Here is a 19,032-nt window from a genome sequence, read left to right as displayed (position 1 = left end):
AAAAAACACTGAACATGTGTAAATTTTAGTTAAAGCTAAACCACTGTGGGGCAGAAGGTTGACATTCATTCACTACATGTACTTCAGCTATTATAAGGCTATTATAATATGATATACTGTTGGTGACATCTGTTGTTTTATACCCAAAACTCTTTCACCAAGCAGCACAGAACTGATGTTTTTCTTTGTTATAGTATTATTATTAATCATTATAATTATCATTATCAATTAATTAATTAAGTATTAAATATTTAAATTATTCTGTTAGTGAGAACTTTTTTAAACTATGAAAGGTTATTTCAAGTATAAAGGGCGTAAATGTCAAGGGAATTTAAATTAACAACTCGTTTAAAAGTAACATTTGTCGCTATTAATGTGCAACTAAGCTTGAAAATTTAGTTTTTGATGGTAGTATGACGGAGCACGCGCTCACCTGAAAACTGCCTCTAATGCGCGCGTGCAAACACATGATAGGCATCAGTAGGAGTAACTAACAAACCTGTAACTAAAAAAAAAAAAAAAAAAAAAAACTTTAATTATTTACTGTTAAGGTGCACTCAGTTTGAAATGACGCCGTCCACATAACGCCGTGTCAAGGGCAAAAGGGTAATCACATCAGGGGAAGAAAAGAAGTTCCTGGAAACAGAGTAGTGAGGGGGACGCCGCGGTTCAAACTGAGAGATTCCTCTGAGGCTTGACTTCTCTGCTCAGTGAACACCCATCACAAACCCTGAGAGAAACGCGACAGTTGATCTCCTGGTGTTATCCAAATTGCATTCACAGCTCGGCGGAGTGAAGCAGCCATTCTGCCCGACATGTCACTTTTGGAGAAGTGTTTGCGACTACAACAATAGGTAAGTGAACGCGCCGTCGACAATAGCAGTGAGATGAAAAACTTGACTGCAAAGGTCATATATTTCGACTATAAGATAGTACTCTTGTAGGAACTTTCTGAACAACAGTGAAAACATATTTAATAGTCCAAACTTATGATTTCAGAAGTCGCCTTCATGTTTTTTCTTATCATGTTTATTACAAAACATGTTAACTCAGTTATCATAATGACATTTTAATAAAATATATTTATCTATTTTCTTTGTCTATTTATAGTCTTTATGTTGGCTCATATTCATTTGTATATTTGTAAGCCTGAAATAATCTTGTTTAAACACAATGCACAGTAAAGTTGTTTATGGTTGAGTGGTTCTCCAAATGTTTGAGGTTCAAAGTATAAACACTTGTGCATTATTGTTTTAATAGTATCTTTGCTGTTTTAATTCAGCCGTTCTTCATGTGTGGACTGTATATGTTTGTTTGTTAGCTGCATACTACCAGCTCCTGAGTAAATTTTATGAATTGCAACTACTTGAACCGACTTCCTCATGAGCACAGAACTTCCGAGGAATCGGTTTCAGCCATGAGTGGAAAAGGTTGTCAGCTCCTGGTGTCCCCATGCAATGTGTCCCCGTCACTGAGCATGATCAGAGGACACCAGCCCAAGTCCATCAGGATTCCCCTGTCCCCTCGCCAACGGTCCAATCTCAGTCCTTCCTTAGGAATGGAGAAAGTGAAAAAAGGAGCCATTCACTCCCTAGCCTCCGGGAAACAGAGCGGAAGCCATGTTGTTCTGCCAACCCTGAGCCTCCGCAGGCAGGTGTTGACCACTGGGAAACAGTTAAACATGCCGACTGCACCCCAACAACAGCAAGTGCCTGCTCATCATCCTCCAACCACAACAGTGACAAATACCATTCAGACAGGACTCAGCTCCTCTGACAACAGCTTCAAAGGTAAAAACAAAAGTCATCAAAGGTGAAAAATATCTAATCAGCACAGGTGTGTGAGCAAAATCCAACTTTTACTTTTCAGGACAGTATTTTAATATTGCAGTATTCAAGATGTAACATCAAGCTCAACACACACACTGTCTACATTTCATCACAGAAATCAGGACACATATACCAGAAAATCATAAGCCTGACAAGAGGGATGTTATTGTCAGAATTCTCATTCCCAATGTGCTGTTCACAACTCACTCTCTTCTTGCTACAGCTCTTGTTCTCTTATTTATTGATAATTAACCAAGCATGAAGCTTGTCCTTAAATTTTCTACTGAGGAAAAGTGGAAGGAGGTGGAAAGTTTATTAGTGATTAACAGAGCAGAAATTGTCTCTGGCCTGCTCAGGTTGGTGAGGGGAATTCCACAATCTATTGTAAACCTCTATTAAAGCACAAAAATCTGATGCATTTATTTTAATTCGAGTTTAATGCCTTATGCACATAGTTGTGTAATATTATGTTAACACTGTGTTACTCTGCTGCAAACTACATGCATTCTGTTTATTGAATTTTGGGCTTGTGTCCAGCAGGTTGCCCTGCATCTGGGCCCGCCATGGAAGTATTCGGCCAGCCCGCTGCTGCAAACCTGACGGTGATCAGTAGTCCCGTGACTATTGTCACAGGCCAACCATACCCTGTAGGGCCTGCAGCGCCTCATCCTCCATCACATTTACATAGTGTAACGATTCCCCACACTGATGCCAGGTGGGCAATATCAATAACAGTGTGTGATGATGAGCTCACTAAAACCTTTAGAGTGTTACTAAAGTGGTTAACAACAATGTGTTTCAGGTCCTTACTGTCCCGAGAATCCCTGGCATCCACCACCCTCAGTCTGTTTGAAACACAGTCAATGTTTAGTGGAAGACATGACTGGCCATATGGCTACCGTGTGCTTCCTCCACTGGGACTACCTCAGTGCTCCACCCAGGCGAGCGAGGGAGGCGAGCAGCTCAGCATTTCATCAGGCACGGCCATGTCCGGCACGACGATATCAGGTGGCACGAGCACCTCTGCCTCCCTGCCTTCATACCTTTTTGCAGGTGATACTGGAAGCCCCAGACCATCTCGTGCTAAGAAGAGAGCTCTCTCCATGTCGCCTTTGTCAGATGTCATGGGTACTGATTTCAACTCCGTCATACGCACCTCGCCTACCTCACTTGTGGCTTACATCAATGGTTCGCGCAGCTCTCCAGCCTCCCACGCCACACTATCCCCTGTCCAGTCTGAGGGTTATGGTCACTTCCTGGGTGTGAGAGGCCGCTGTATCCCCCAGGTCCATCCCTACAGCATGCCAGGCTCTTCGAAGGCTATGGCCCCACAGACGGAGTGTGGCCGTATGCAGATGCTGGAAGAGGGAGGGGGTCTGGAGAGCCAGATGGCTAACATGGTTGTGGAACAGCAGTGCCTCCCAGAGGAAGGAGGGGCGCTGGAGAACACTTCAGAGAGCTGCAGTCAAACCACCAACAACCTGCTGCCACCTTTACAGTTAGAGCCGGCTCTGCTGACCACAGTCCATGAAGCTTCTACTCCGCATGGGCCTCCACCGCCCTACCACTCCCACCAGCACTTTCACCTCTCCAGGCGTCACTGCAAAATAAAGCCCTCATATCAGGACCCTCTCACACAGGCCCCCATGGCTCCTCCAAGGCATGGGATGAGCTTTTTACCCCAGGTCCCAATGCTGGAGGAAGAAGAAGGAGAGCTGGAGGACTATGGTGCCCACTGCTGCAGGTGGTTGGACTGCAGTGCAGTCTATGACCAAAAGGAGGAGCTGGTAAGGCACATAGAAAAGCTACATGTGGACCAGCGGAAGGCTGAGGATTTCACATGCTACTGGGTGGGCTGCCCACGCAACTTCAAGCCCTTCAATGCCCGATACAAGCTTCTTATCCATATGAGGGTCCATTCAGGAGAGAAACCCAACAAGTGCACGGTACACCATGCAAATCACAGCTGTGTCTCTATTTATGCAATGTTTTATACTTTATTTTATTTGCATTATAGAAAAATTATTCCATGTGCTTTCTCACCTCTTAACAATACACAGATAGCAAAGCTTCCACTCAATCAGATGAATATTGTTTTCACTCATTTGTCAGAAGGCTCAGTGAATGCAGTCAGAGCAGGAGGATGAAGAATGCCAGGGGCTTACTGAGTTCAGTTCGCTGTGTTATATTCAAAGTTACAGTATCTAGCTGAAAAGTGCAGTTAAAGAAAAAAAAAAAAACTTTTTAAGGGTAAATGCCTTCATGCACTCTTTGTTTATGGCCAAGGTTTTAGATCAGAAATGTGGCCCCTCTCTCCTCTTAACTTTAGCCATGGGGTAATTAGCGGAGCTCTGTGATAATTGACATGGGAGTTAACTCAATTATGTAGTTATTAAATCAGCACAAAGGAGGCCTAGCACTTTAGATCTGGCATGGCACCATGGCTCTGTAGTAGCTGCTGGGCCTGTTAGGAGCAGGGGGTTTGCCAGGCCACCGTCTGAAGAACTTGGCCGTCGTTCTGGGAAGGTGATGCCCCATAGTCTGGCTCTCTACAGGTCTGCGTCTGTAGCCAAAGAGTTGGCATTTATCCATGGGCCTTATTATTGATGAACTGTTGGCTTTGTTTCTCCAAGATGCACAATCTAGTTCTTTCAGACGTGCTGCAACTTAATGATGGCTCTTTAGTTTGGGTCTTATTTCTGGATGTGATGTGAAAGATTTCACAATGTAGAGATTCCCATCTTAGTTTAGAATGTAGTAACAAAAGTCTACAGCCACGCTAATGGATCTGTGCCATGACGCGTTACTTTGAGCTAAATGCTTACGTTAGCATGCTAGCATACTTACAATGACAATGCTAACATTCTGATGCATGGCAGGCGTAATATTAACATGTTCGTCCTCTTAATTTAGAGCATTAGCTTGCTAACATTTGCTAATCAGCACAAAACACAAATTAGACCACAGGCTAAAGAGACTGTCATTAGTTTCTCAAGTATTTGGTCATAAAGCAAGGTATTGGACAGTAGTTTAACCTAATGGTTGCATTACATGAACAGTCAGGGGGATCACCACAGTGACTTCAATTCATCCTGAGGGGGCCAGCAAAACTAGCTGTTGAGATATTTCACTAAAAGCCAAAAGTGACAACCTGAATCATCATCTGGACAGTATGACCAGTGGACTGTACACCACTCTTTACTCCTTTTTAGTCCCACTGGGAAAATACTTGAGACTAAGATGAGTAATTGACAAACCACTTGCCAAACATGTTTCATGTCGCTGCTTTCAACAAGTCAATTATTAACGCCATGCATACCTGCAGTCGACCTTTTGTACCAAAATACTCACTTATTACTTGAAGCTCGCTCTCTTGCCATGGGGCTACAATTGTTAGATGGTTCTGCGTTCTGTGTAATCATTCAATAATGAAGAAAATAATCATGGTCACAACCCACTCCCACAAACAGAATTGATACTAGACTTATTGTTCCTGAGTCTGAGAATAATGTCAAGAGTGCAGACGTTTTCTGTCTATACATCAACATGTTCTTAAACCTGAACAAAATTCTGTCCATATAGTGAAAGGTTGAAAACTTATGCTTTAATGAAGGAAATGCTGCATAGTAAAAGTACATTCATATTTAGAGAAAGCTGAGCCCATCTTTCAGACTATGCAACTATAAAACATGTAGAGCCCAGTTTTCCTTAGGAAATGATTGGCCGGTGAATAAACTGATGCATGATAAATGAGGTGCGAGCCAGCAACAGAACAATGAGGTAGCTCTTGTTACACAGTGAACATATAGGGCAGGCCCAGACTTGTACCTGTCATTTCACGACCTGTTTACTGATGATTGAACGGTTTGTTAACATATCCTTGACTCGCCAGTCTATTTGCGTCTGTCACTGTGATTTAAACATATGGGGTTTTAAAAGTATCACTTGAACGTAAACCCCAAACAAAACAGATTTCCACAGTCGCTGTGAGTCAGCATGTTCATAATGTTTTGTTTTTTTTACGATTTTTTCTTTCTGTACTTCTACCATTTTGGTAATCCCATTACTCAGGTGGTGGAGTTATGGCTTCTTCAGTTATTAGTATGTACATTGTGGCTGACATGTTTGCATGCCATTCCAACACAGAGATTTAATTTAAGTTGTACTGAAAAGTTGCGCTTTTTATTTTTGGTTGTTTTTACTGAATTCAAAATATTTAATTAAAAAATTAAATGAGCATCAGTCATTAACACCGCTGACCAAAATTTCTACTTTTTCATTATGCATTCATTATAGTGTGATCAATGCATTTTATAGGGTGAATGAAACCTTAGTTCCCTCCTTATCCACTAGATTTCCCTATATGAGCAGCTTGTAATTCAACCCTTGCCAATGTCACAGAAGGCAGGCCTAATGAGATTTCAGGTTTGACAACATTTTAAGCGTCATCCTCACAATTGTTTTGGAGTGAACTAACGTGGTTTTGGCACCAGGATGCTTCAATACTGGAAGTCATTTTTACATTACAGTCCCTGTATTCTTCTTTTGAAAACAAATCATTCTATTCCACTGCAATTATTTTGACTTTAAATAGACTGATGATAAAAAGATTTTGAATCCTGGCCTAGAGATAAATGTTGTCTTGCTTTCTGGTAACACTGGAGCATTTCATCCTACATTTTAGTAGTAGCTCGAGAATGTTGCAAAACTATTATTTCCCACCCACCCCGGGGAATTTACAAATCAATAGGAACAGGGACAGAAAAGCTAAAAATACACTGTATAAGGAAACAGGTGTAACAAAAAGAGCAAAGAGGGTAGAAATATCACTGGTGAAACAGAAAAGAGTGGAGTCCAGACTGAATTGACCTCAGAGTAAGACTGGGCACTGGACAGACGCTGCTGGCACAGACTGCAGCTGTCATTGTTCAGCCAGGGCATGAGTACCTGCCAGGACCTGTCAGAAGCTGGCTGTAACACTGATCTACACTGAGGAGCCATGCTGCTTTCTTTTCAGCCCAGACGTCCCTTGCGACACACTAAAAAGCCCTGCCTGCTTTATGAGAGCTACATGAGACAGAGAGAGAGAGAGAGACAGAGAGAGAGAGAGAGTGTTACACAGTTACCTACCCCTGGCTAGTCCTGCAGTCTTGGCAGTATTTTAGCTTTATGCTGGTTCTCGCTTGTCCGTCCACTTTGGTTCTGAGAGACTATTTATCTCCGTCTGTGCTGTTTTTCTTGTGTTACCCTAGCTGAGAGGTTTGTTGTTAATTCTTCTGCTTAAACTATATCTAGGATTGGGCTACTTCTCTAATGCGTCACCTTATGAAAGAGCCTATAGCGCAATAAAACAGAATCAGAAAGAGTGCTCAAGAGAAGATTTACTCTCATGCGTGGGAAAAGGTTAAGAGGTTAAGAGAAGCATTTCTCATTTTGTGCTACTCTGCACTTTTGTTCGGTTTCCAGTTTAGTCTGTTTTCTTCATATTCAGTGCTGGTCAACCTACACCTTATGTATATATAAAATATCCAGAATGCAACCACCATCCATTTAACATACAAAAAATGGTTGCAATAACACTGACTTGTAACGATGGCTGTGCTGCAAATATGGTTTAGCAAAAAAACAATGTGAAAAATATATTTGCGTTCAATTTCAGAAACATGGAGAGCTTTTTAAGAATGTTCACAGGAAATAAATTGCTGCATTGTGATGACAGAGAGTGGCGAGCATTTCTATGTGGAATGCAGAGGAATGTTATTAGTGAATTATTAATGGGAAGAAAAAAGAAACATTTTAATTTGGCTTTTGGGAGTCATGACCTAGAGGTATCGGTATGTGAGGAATCCAGTCTTGGAGGAAAAAAATAACAAAATTGGACATGGTCTGTGTGTTTTCATCTTAAGGTTTAGTAAGGACATTCCAAACCCCCTGTGAGCAGGAAAAGGGAGAGTAAAGTCAAGTAAAGGATTGAAAACACAAAATGACAATACATGGATGTGTGTATGAACACTGACCCCTGCTGGTGACACTTTCGACAATCAGAGATGTATCAATGAAGATATGATATAAAAAATGTAAATATATTTGAAACCATGCGTCAGAAGGTTTGGTTCAGTATCATTTAGACCCACTGATGGCTGTAATCAGAAGGGCTTCTCAATATAATTCTTCTTAAGTAGAAATTGTCTGATGGTAAAAGAAACGTGACTGTATAATGAACAAATAAAGACAAGCAATATAATACAGTCTGCCCACTGCTAATAATAGCCATGAGATCCAGTTGTTCATATATAACATACACTTGCCATTAAACAAAGATGCACCTGCCCCTCCCAGCTCTATAGCTGCTCGCCTGTCAACCATGAAACTAGCTGTGTGCATTTAGGGCACACTTGAGTGTCAGTTGAGACTAAATGACAGTAATTTTTCTATTCAAAGGTTTTCTATATTTCCTCTTCCACTCCCTCCCACGCACTAAGGTCAGCAGCCTTTTGTCTTTTGTGATTCCAGCTAACAAGCTCATAGCTCCAAGTATGTACTCCGCAAGTATGTGTGCAACATCAGGTTAGAGATGCTCGCAGGGCGTATATTGAATATTGCCAAGGATAGAGCCAACAGCCAAAAAAACATGTAGGTTTTGTTTTGAATGTATGTAGCCTACTACACTGTGTAGTATCTTAATCTGATGGCAGTATACTGCTTGATATACTTTTACTGTGTTTATATACCGTCACAGTTCGAGGGCTGCAAGAAGGCTTTCTCTCGACTAGAGAACCTGAAGATCCACCTGCGTAGCCACACGGGGGAGAAACCCTATCTGTGTCAGCATCCAGGATGCCACAAGGCCTTCAGCAACTCAAGTGACAGAGCAAAACACCAGCGTACACACTTGGACACAGTGAGTGGCAGTGCAGCACAGACACACATGAAATTATGCTATTTCAAAGTGTGTGTGTGTGTGTGTGTGTGTGTGTCTTTGCCTCTTTGTGGTGTGTTACAAGTTTTCATATATCTGTGGTTGAACAGAAGCCGTATGCGTGCCAGGTGCCTGGCTGTGCAAAGCGTTACACGGACCCCAGCTCCTTGAGGAAACACGTGAAATCCCACTCTACTAAAGAGCGACAGTCAAGGAAGAAGGTACGCACTAGCCCACAGCCCATGCTGTAACACATTTGATTGTTCTCAAATAGGAAAAACTGTAAACTAACACTTTGGTTTTTGAGAATATATTTTACTTACATCAAGTGCACCACTTTCAGATGGATTTGTTGTCTGATAAATTAAACATGGGCAAAGCGGAAGGCCTGATCTGAACACAAATCTGCAGCTAGAGGCAGATGATGTAGGTTTTAATTTAACTTGTGCAATGATGATAAATAACCATAAATGCTGGTAATGCCCTTTACATGACCACATCAGTTTATTGCTACTGTATCTCACCTCACATTGGTAACATCTTAACATAAAATGTGACGCATCAGCAATCGCACCATAACGCATTTCAAGAATAAAGCATGTAATGCCACTTTTGCTAAAAAGAAAGTTGAAAAGGAGGCTATGACACATAGGATTGTTCTATCAGTAAAACAATAGGATATCATGTCATATCAGACCAGTCTCATGTGTGTAGTATTGTATGGTACGGTATGGTATGTATGGTGGCAGCCTGGTGTCATTTACATGTGATTTAAAGGTGGTGAAGACAGTGGATTGCTGTTTGTAATGCACTGTAACATGGTACTTCTCAAGTCAGAGGGAACAGGTTCAACAACATGTGTGTGCTGCTGCCTTCAGATGGCAGTAAGAATTTTATGAGCTAAAGAAGAGATTTTCACAGACAGTATCAAGCTGTTGTGGACAACAGAAGACTGTAAGAATCACTCATACTAATTCAAAGATGTATGCAGATTGATTTGCCCACCGTTCTGATTTAAACAAAATAAACATTCATTGGCTGGGGAGCGATTAGTGCAAATGGTTTATTTACATTTTAAGCATCATCACGTCCTTCCTGCGTCTCCTTCTGAGACGTCTACGCTCAGCACAAAGTCTAAGACGACCACTTGGTTTCCACTGCCACATTTGAATGAACTTTTCACCTGTTTGTGCCTCTCTTCCCACCTGCGCACCGTGCGCTCTGCGCTTGGCAGCAAAATACCACTCAGGTGCCCAAAGCCAGTTTCAAGGTCAGGAAATTACCAAACTGCTGCAGTGTCGCTTGCGCTGGTTGTCGCATCGCCACAAAAATAGTGCCAACTAGGTTTATTAGGTATTTGCAGTCATAAATACATGTATGTTGAAATATGAAATGTTTTCTTTGTCCTTTCAAAATCAGGTGATGGTACCGAGTATATACATAAATGTATATATATATATATACGTGTGTATATAAAACCCAATTTATCTTAACTGTCATTAAATTACATCTGTGTTGTGTATGCAGTCACACACACCAAGCTGCCATCAAACTTATGCTAACACTCCCACAGTGGGGTCACACAAAAATCCACATAATCATGATGTTTGTCATATCTCTGTCCTGCTTTCACTCCCTTTATTTTCCACTGGGTTACAGATTTTCACATAATAGCACTGTTGTGCTGCAGTTATTTGCGTTATATTTGCATGTGTGTGTGAGATTCATGCTCTTTAGCTCTTACTGAGAGGTAAGTCACCATAGATACAGACAACGAAGGTGGGTAGTTACTAAAAAAAGTGACATTTTACAAAGTCTCCACATGCACAACCTCTGTCTTCTAAAACTCAAATAACCAATGTTTATTGTGACTGTGATTTCACTGATAATTTTCAAGATGGAGTGCATGTTATATTTGTTTCTTACTAAGACCACCACTACAGTATATACTGTACAGCAACCCTCTGTCAGCATGCTATAGCTCTTTCTTGTCTTGTCTCCAAAGCAAATTGTAGTAATAACTGACAACTGACTTTAAACTAGAGCCTAAAGAACAAGTGATAGGAATTTATAACCCCTCATGTTGGCATTTAATACTTTAAGGGTGTTTTTGTAGTAATATCTGACTAATCAAAAATCATCTACATCACAAAAATATATAGTGCACCATAATAATTATATTCATTAGAAATTATTATATCCATTATAAGAAATTTAAAGAAGTAATATTTCATTATTATTATTATCATTATTATTGATGTTAGTATTATATTGCAATGATTCAAAGAAAATTCTGCCAGAATCTTATAACTGTTGATGCTATCCACCAGTGTTTATGTTTATGTTCCATGTATCATTTCTCTAGATGAAATCTACTGCTGATGTGACCCAGGACACGCTGACAGACTGTTTAACCATTCACCCTCTACAACCAAGCCTCTCTCCTCTGGCAAGGATAGACAACAACTTGAACCCATCCCCTGGCGCATCCTATGAGTCATACTCTGGTACGTCTATGGCCTGGCTCTTTGCATTAATATGTTTTATATAAAAACTGGATAAATAAACATACAGTATTCCCCTGCAACCATTTGCACATAATAGGTTTATCCATTAGATTTAGGCTGTGGTGGACAGCCCTGAAGTGTCTGTCATCCCTGTTCCCCAGCTGCTCCACAGGGACAAGACTCCTCCAGCAATCCTCACCTGGCTCTGTTGTGCTCCTTACAAGACAATTACAGGTACTAAGGATTTTGTGTTATTGTATTAAGTCTGAGGGATTTGTAATATATACAGGCAGATGACAAATTAAAGGAAACACCTGAATAAATTAGTGGAGAAACATAACCAACGCAGATGCTTGCACACAGGTGCACTGCTGCATGGCACAAGTAGGCTATCAACACCCAATCATGCTCTGTGGCAGATATAAAAATGCTGAGCATGCCGAGTTGGTTCTGATTTTGTATCAAAAATGCAAGAGGAAAAGATCTAAGTGACTTTGAAAGAGGGTTGATTGTCAGGGGCGTGGATGGCAGGAGCTTTAGTCACTACTGCTCAACTGGCTCGTGTTTCACTAGGAACAGTGACTTAAGTGACATTTGTATTTAAATGGGAAAGACCTCAGTAAATAGGTTTGGAAACTGTGGTCGACAGCGCACATTTGATAACGGTGATGCTTGTGCATTAGTGTGATATGTAAGGAAACAGAAGAGCAACATCTTCTGCTTCCTCAAGTGATGGAGGAGAAAGTCATTTGTTCGACAGTTACATAAAGAGGAATATTGTAGTGGAGTTGCAGTGTATAAACCCCCCATGGTCTACGGAGATGTTGCATGCCCGCGTTGTCAACGATGTCGCCACATATGTTTATAAAAGGCTACTTTGTAGAACTTTAAAGATCTAGCTAGCCTAGATGACTAAGCTAACCAAAGCAATCATGCCTACCATGGCCCCTGATTATGGTGCACTGCTGAGAAAATCAAACAAAAAGGTTGCTGACCTTGAGGAGGATATCTGACGGTTCTCCAACGAACTGCAAGCGAAGGATTCATTATTGTCAAGCTTCATGGATGTGGCATGTGAGCAGTCCAAGGAGTTGACCTCGCTCAGTTCAGCCCTCCAGGACACGGTTGTATGGGAACCCTCCTCCTGTCAGATAGATATAACCAGCAATCGCTATGGGCCGACGTGGTACTCCGTGGCTGCCTCTTCTCTTCGCCTGTGCCTCTCCAACCGCTACGCGGCCCCGTCCGACGACAGTCTGGTGCATCCATCTGACGGCGCCCTTCGACCTCATCCTCCCGACGTAGGATCCTACAGGAGGCCGTGTTCCGGCAATCTCCTAGGCCTTGAGCTGACAGGGAATCCCTCTCCCAGGTCTGCTTCCCTGCCATAGCACTTGCCTACCAGGACACACAGAGAGGCTCGTGCACTTGCCTTACAGGTGAATCCTCAACCATCACCTCCTCGTCCACTCTTCTCCCCAACCACATTAATAGGGGGTGATTCCATGATTAGGAATACCCGCTTTTTTAATGAAACCACTCTCTGTTTCCTTGGAGCCACAGTCCTAGTCATCCTGGACAAGCTCCCTGGTCAGCTGAGCTCACTCACAATCTTCCATAAACCGGGTGATAGTCCAAGCAGGATGTAATGACACGGCCCGGCAGCAATCTGAGCTGACCTAAAGGATTTTAACGACCTTTTTTGACTTTTTAAACTGTGGGAAGTCGGTTACTGTCAGCGGCCCCCTCCCAACGCTGGTCCCTGGGGTTGGGCGTTTTAGCAGACTACTCAACACCTGGCTCCAGTTCACTTGCAGAATCCACAACATTGGTTTCAATGACAATTTTAAAATGTTCTTGAAATCGTTCATCCATCTCTAGGCCCGACAGAGTTCAGCCCAACCGGCTCGGTAGCCAAATGTTAGCAGCTAACATTCAGCACGCACCTCCAATCTGCCCCACGTGACTGATTGTTTACTTCACACACCCCCTTCCCGGTGACTACCTCACTTACTATACCGACATCTCAAAGCACTGTTCCCCCCACCTGTGCCCCCTACAGGCCGCGTTCACCATTACCACCTTTACCTCCCAGAACAGTCAATTAACCAACCTACCTTCTGTCATACCCCACCATCATCTCCCACCACAGGTCCACTGCACACTCAGTATCACACCCTCCTGCTGCCAATCTGATTTAATTCAAGTCCCTCTTCAACCTCTTCTATCTCCACCTACTAGCTACAACCCGGTACATTTTGGTATTGGTACATCCTTTTTATGTAATGATTTTATTGTCTCTAATAATTTAGATTTTTTTTAGATTTTAAACATCTCCATCAACAAGGAAGAACATCCTTTTTTTTCTAATCAATACAGGCCTGAATGCTTGACCCCTACTGTGAGGAGATCTGGAAGTTCTGTTATGTTGTGGAGGGCATTTTGCCGACATGGTTTGGATCCACTTGTTCCCTTAGAGGGAAGGGTCACTGAAAATCAATACAAATTTATACTGAGTCTGATCACCTTCAATCTATGATGAAACATTTCTGTCAACGAGGGGTCACTGAATGGTTTGATGAGTATGAAATGATGTGAATCATATGCCATGGCCTTTGCACTGACCAGATCTCAATCCAATTGAACACCTATGGGAGATTTTGGGCCGACGTGTTAGACAGTGCTCTCTACCATCATCATCAAAACACCAAACAAGGGAATGTTTTTTGGAAGAATGGTGTTCATCCCTTCATCCATTCTGATCTGATGGTACCTGGTTGCCCAACACCTTATCCACTTGAGGTTGGTGTATAATCCACAACATAAATCATTTAACCTATGTTTCTATTCAAATTACATAATCATACATTATGTACACTATGTGGTGGACTTCCAACCACAGTTTTCTTTTTTTTCTTTAAAGCTATTAAAACCCTTTCGATTGTAAGGGCATACTGTGTTAATGTTTGCATACCCATTCCATAGCGGAAAAAAATCTTTGAATTGAACATTTGGAGTGACATAAGCGCTAACAGTTGGAGCAGTTAACTAACTATTACTTTCTTTTCATTTCGTATTACTGTTCACAGTTAGGACTTCAACCATGATGGATTTAAATTCTTCAAAAATCTTTTTTCTCCCTATTTCTGAAACAATCAACTTAAGCATTGGTTGCCATGGTTTCAAAGCTATAAGCTCATAATTAGAATACTCAGTTTAAAAGGAAGCTCTATTTTGTACCCTGTTTTTTAAACAAAAAAAAGCCTAAAGGGTTGGATTTTTGTGGTGTGTGTGTGTGTGTGTGTGTGTGTGTGTGTGTGTGTGTGTGTGTGTGTGTGGCTGCTATGGCTGGGAAGAAGTGTGAGAGGTTGGGAATGGCCAGCAACACATTTCCTTAGTCAGCCCATAGGAAAACATCCCTTCATCTATACACTTCAAAGCATGTGATAAAGGATTTCTGTCATTCTGAGCAGCCAGATGCTCATGGCTCCTCACTGGCTGTGATTGTTCTCATATCAGCGGTAGGCCAAAGCATTCACTGCAGGATTCTGGGTAGACAATTGGGCTGTGAAAGCAGACCTTGCCTTGCCTCATTGGTCTTGACCGCTGGTATAAATGGATGCTATAGCCACCGACAAGAGCGGCTAAGGAATTCAATAAGTGAATCATAAAATCTAAAAAATACCATTTAAGGTCCAGTGGGAGAAGAGAGACGATGTAATTACTTTTTTTAGATGTTAAATCAATTGTAAAATCCTTGTTGCCATTTTCTGTACACTTTTCTGGGATTCCTTTGGGTTCCCATTGAGTCCTTCAGTATACTGACAGCAAACTTTGGCTCCTTTAATATTCTTGTTATTGGCAAGTAGATATGCAAATGTCTTACTTGGCCAAACCTAACAGCAGGGGTGTCAGCTGCCATGGCCACTGAACAATATTTACATTTACTAGTTTAATCCTCTGTGTCTAACAATGAGTTACATGACTCTGAAAGTAATGTCCTTCGTTTTTTGTTTTTTTATAGCAATGAGTGACAAGGATGTTATAGTGATAATAATGGTTTAGTGGTTTAAAATATTACAGGAAAACTAAGAGAAAAACTATGTTCAATTCAATATGTTCAGACTGCTTTGCTTTATTGAGTAATTACACTAAATACAGTATTAATCTATTATTTATGTAAAAGAGTGATGAAGGAAAACATTGCAGGGAGACTTCCTCTATTGTGCTGGAAAATGCTATTGTTGCACAGGCCATAATGTGTGAGTGCAGATTGTAATATTTAAAGAGTGTCTCTCTTGCTACTTAAATCTATTTTCAAACACTTTTAATGATTTATTTGCACCCTAACTAGTCATTGTGTCCCTGTGTGAAGCTGTAGCAAATGTGGAACTGGACAAATACAGTTTTTGGTAAAACTGCATAAGTTTTACAGTAAATTTAACTGTGGTTAAAGGATGGATTCAGTTTGTGATCTTAGATTTTTCTGATCTGATGCCTTTGACATCTACAGTAAGTGGTTTAGAATGATCACCTTTAATGATGTCATTATATATACAGCTATATATAAACTGTGCACACTGTGTACAAACCAAAATATTATACATTGGATCATGTTCAAAGAGGATGGACACAATAAAAGCGACTCCTGTAGAATGTGTTACATTTCACTATGGCCCTGCACAAATCCTGCCTCTTTGAAGCTTGCAACAAACAAGTCTTACTGATTTAAATCAGTAGCCTAAGTAATAATTTTCATTTTTAGAAATCTTTTAATATTTAAAGTATTAGGTACACCTTACATGTTAATCCAATCCAGCCTCAAAAGTACCATAAAACTGAATCATCATCAAACCTATGCAAGGCTCTTGTTTTTGAAGTCATTTTAGGATGTTTGTATATGTTCCATAGAATACAAATAAGTAATAGATGTTGGGGGTTTTCTTAATTATAAAAACATATATTGTTCTTTTTCTTATTTCCACAAGCAGAGTATTTAATTCGGTCTGAAATATTTCAGGTTTGTTGATCCTTCCCCTCACCAGCTCTTCCCTGGGGACTCGTGTGGGCCTTGCTCTTCCACCTGCCTCCCTCATCCTCCCAATGGGACATCCCTGCAGAACAACCGAGATCTGAAGCAGCCCAGCCAGCCGCCTGAACTAGCAGATCACAATCCAGGTACTCAGATGTTTATTATCAGTGTATTTCCAAGCTTTGTCAAAATACTCGCTCTGCCGATGTAAATACAATTGAGTTGGGGGGTTGGGGAGTTGGGGGGGGGTAACTGAAAATGGTTTATAGTGCAAGTTTCACATCTGAGCTTATTAGCAAATGTGTGGGCGGTTTGACAATCTGTTTGAACAGATTTCTCTCACATGCACATTAATCGTGCAGTATATCTTTATGATGTGTAGCAGGTGGCTGCTGATTTTCTAGTTAGACAGAATCAGGCAGCTCCTACACTCTATGTACCTTTAAATAGATATCACCCCTTCACCTCCCCCCAGACTTGACAGCCACAGTGATGTTGACAAGGTGTTCAGAAATACACAGTTCAGTTTTAACTGCTGAGATAAAGACAGGGTTTGAAAAGACTGAAATGAAACACGATTTGTTTCATTTATGAGGTGTGATGCTGCTTTTATAGTGGAACGTATAATTTAAGGTGTAATGTTATAGACTTTAATTGAATCGCTCTTTACAATAAGGATAAGAGAGGTTTTCTCATTTCTTTCGTAGAGCTCTCCGGGTCGATGAAGATACTATATTCTCCTCCACAATATGGTGGGATCACAACACAGACCAATTCAAGTCACCTGATGCAAGTTGATGCCTTTGGTGACAGCCTCGCTCCAGCAGTCAATATTCCCAATGGGGTGGCCACCTCACAAACAGCTCTTTCCTGCATTACAGGTAATGAAAATACAGTCAAATACAGTAAACAAATAGCTCAAGGATGAGCACTTTATTGCCACTGGATTTAACAACTCTCGCTGTGCATACATACACCTGTGTTCTTCTGTGTGTGTGTGTGTGTGTGTGTGTGCGTGCGTGCGTGCGTGCGTGCGTGCGTGTGCGTGCGTGCGTGTGTGTGTGTGTGTGTGCAGGTGCATCTGCAGGGTATAATGTCCACAGCCAAGCACACGATTTGGCTCCTCATCAAGATTTACATGGAGGAGATTTCTTCACTGTGGTGGACCACTGCACAAGCACAAGCCAGGTCTCCTGCATCTATACAGAAGGATAACATCACTCAATTGTGGGTTTTTTTGCTCCTTTGCACTATTTTGTGTCACTGCAACCTGGTTGGCAGCTTCATTTAGGGAAATAAAAGAATATTTGATAATAAAAACTGCTGCTCCCTGGGTTAGATAGCGCTGAAGGAATTGACACTTACATTCACAATGCAAGTTTTTTCTCTCTCTCTCTCTCTCTCTCTCTCTCTGTCTCTCTCTCTTTCTGTCTCTCTTCGACTAAATCTCTGTAAATGTACTATGTGACTCCACACTCTGGCTTCTGCCTCCATAATCAATGTATTTTAATGACTGAGCCTACAGGATTTTAATGTTTACTTCCTCAGTTTTATACAGCTTGTGTATCGCATGTAGTAAGTACTTCAAGAAGTTTCTGGTGGCATTTTGCACAATATTCAACACTGCAATCACAGCAAAGTATTCAAGGGATCACTTATTAAGGTTTTTCTTAGAACCATGGCTTTGTAACTATAGTAACAAGACAGCCTTACCATTTCAAAGTAAAGCGAGACATAGATATAACTTGTTGTTTGATATATAGTAATGTGCTGAGTGCTCCTGTGCCTAGATCATGAGGTGGATTTCTGTTGATAACCATACCAGTGATTTTGCATGTTTTAGTTGATTTACTGCAAACTACTTACACTTCACATTACAGATGTGTGATCCTTTCTAAAAGCAGCATAGTGCTCTACATTTTGTACTGATTTTCCTGCAGCCAGTTATTTCCATATGGTATGAAAATGACCTTATGTAGACAGCAAAACTTGCTCAAGAAAATGGAAACTATAGCTATATTATAGCTGCTTTTGTTTTCTTTATTTGTTGCATTTAAATGCAGTTCCATCCAATTTGTACTTTCAGCTGCATTACTACGCAATCATAACACAACCACCAATAAAAAGCAGACATAATTACCACCATGAATCCAACACGAAAGCAATTTTTAAGTCTCTCCAAATTTTTAGTGTTGTGAAATGACCATTAGGATAAAAACACTTTTCAGAACTCAGAAGCATGTTTTGAAAAATCAGCAGCAGCAATGTGAAGTGTTTGTGTTTTGTAGTAAATGGACTAAATTATGCTAAAACGCTGCTATCGTGCCTTACCCTTTGAATATATTTGGAATGGATCAGGAAAAAGAAGTAAAACAATGGTAGCCTTGCTTGTCATCTGTCATACCTTGTGTCTCTCAGTAATATGAAGATGCACCAAACTCTCTTTTGGATCAGTACATTTAAAACATTTAATTTTGACACAGATCACACATCACGCAGATCATTGTCAAGGTTACAATTTCAATACCCCAAAACACCCTGCAATTGATAAAGAAGACTTGCACTTGCCTTTACACATTGAGAGCCAAGACAACACCACATAAAAATGGAAAAAACAAGATATTAAGTGGATAGCATCTCTAAAAATGTTTTAGTTGACACTTTAAAAAAAAACAGCGTTTTTTCACACTAGAAAGCACATTTTCTCAAGCAAAAATAAAAAATATTTAATTTTTCAAGTTGGTA

The 19,032-nt window shown here is 40.9% G+C and overlaps 1 protein-coding gene across 1 annotated transcript; it reads left to right on the top strand.

Annotated features, from left to right (window-relative positions):
- Positions 1-627: 627 nt before the first annotated feature.
- glis3 (GLIS family zinc finger 3) lies at positions 628-18,681 on the top strand. The gene is made up of 11 exons (XM_023419499.2): positions 628-854; positions 1,322-1,790; positions 2,370-2,544; positions 2,632-3,775; positions 8,569-8,730; positions 8,859-8,969; positions 11,114-11,255; positions 11,417-11,489; positions 16,276-16,433; positions 16,995-17,168; positions 17,363-18,681. The coding sequence occupies exons 2-11, from the start codon at positions 1,352-1,354 to the stop codon at positions 17,500-17,502; spliced, it is 2,718 nt and encodes a 905-aa protein (XP_023275267.1). The 5' UTR covers positions 628-854; positions 1,322-1,351; the 3' UTR covers positions 17,503-18,681.
- Positions 18,682-19,032: the final 351 nt, after the last annotated feature.

Source organism: Seriola lalandi, unplaced genomic scaffold, assembly GCF_002814215.2.
Source record: "Seriola lalandi dorsalis isolate HSWRI2012SDOR001 ecotype SW California unplaced genomic scaffold, Sedor1 jcf7180002054606, whole genome shotgun sequence".
NCBI lineage: Eukaryota > Metazoa > Chordata > Actinopteri > Carangiformes > Carangidae > Seriola > Seriola lalandi.
The sequence above is the reverse complement of the archived record's forward strand: the minus strand, read 5'-3'. Positions and strand labels throughout refer to the sequence as shown.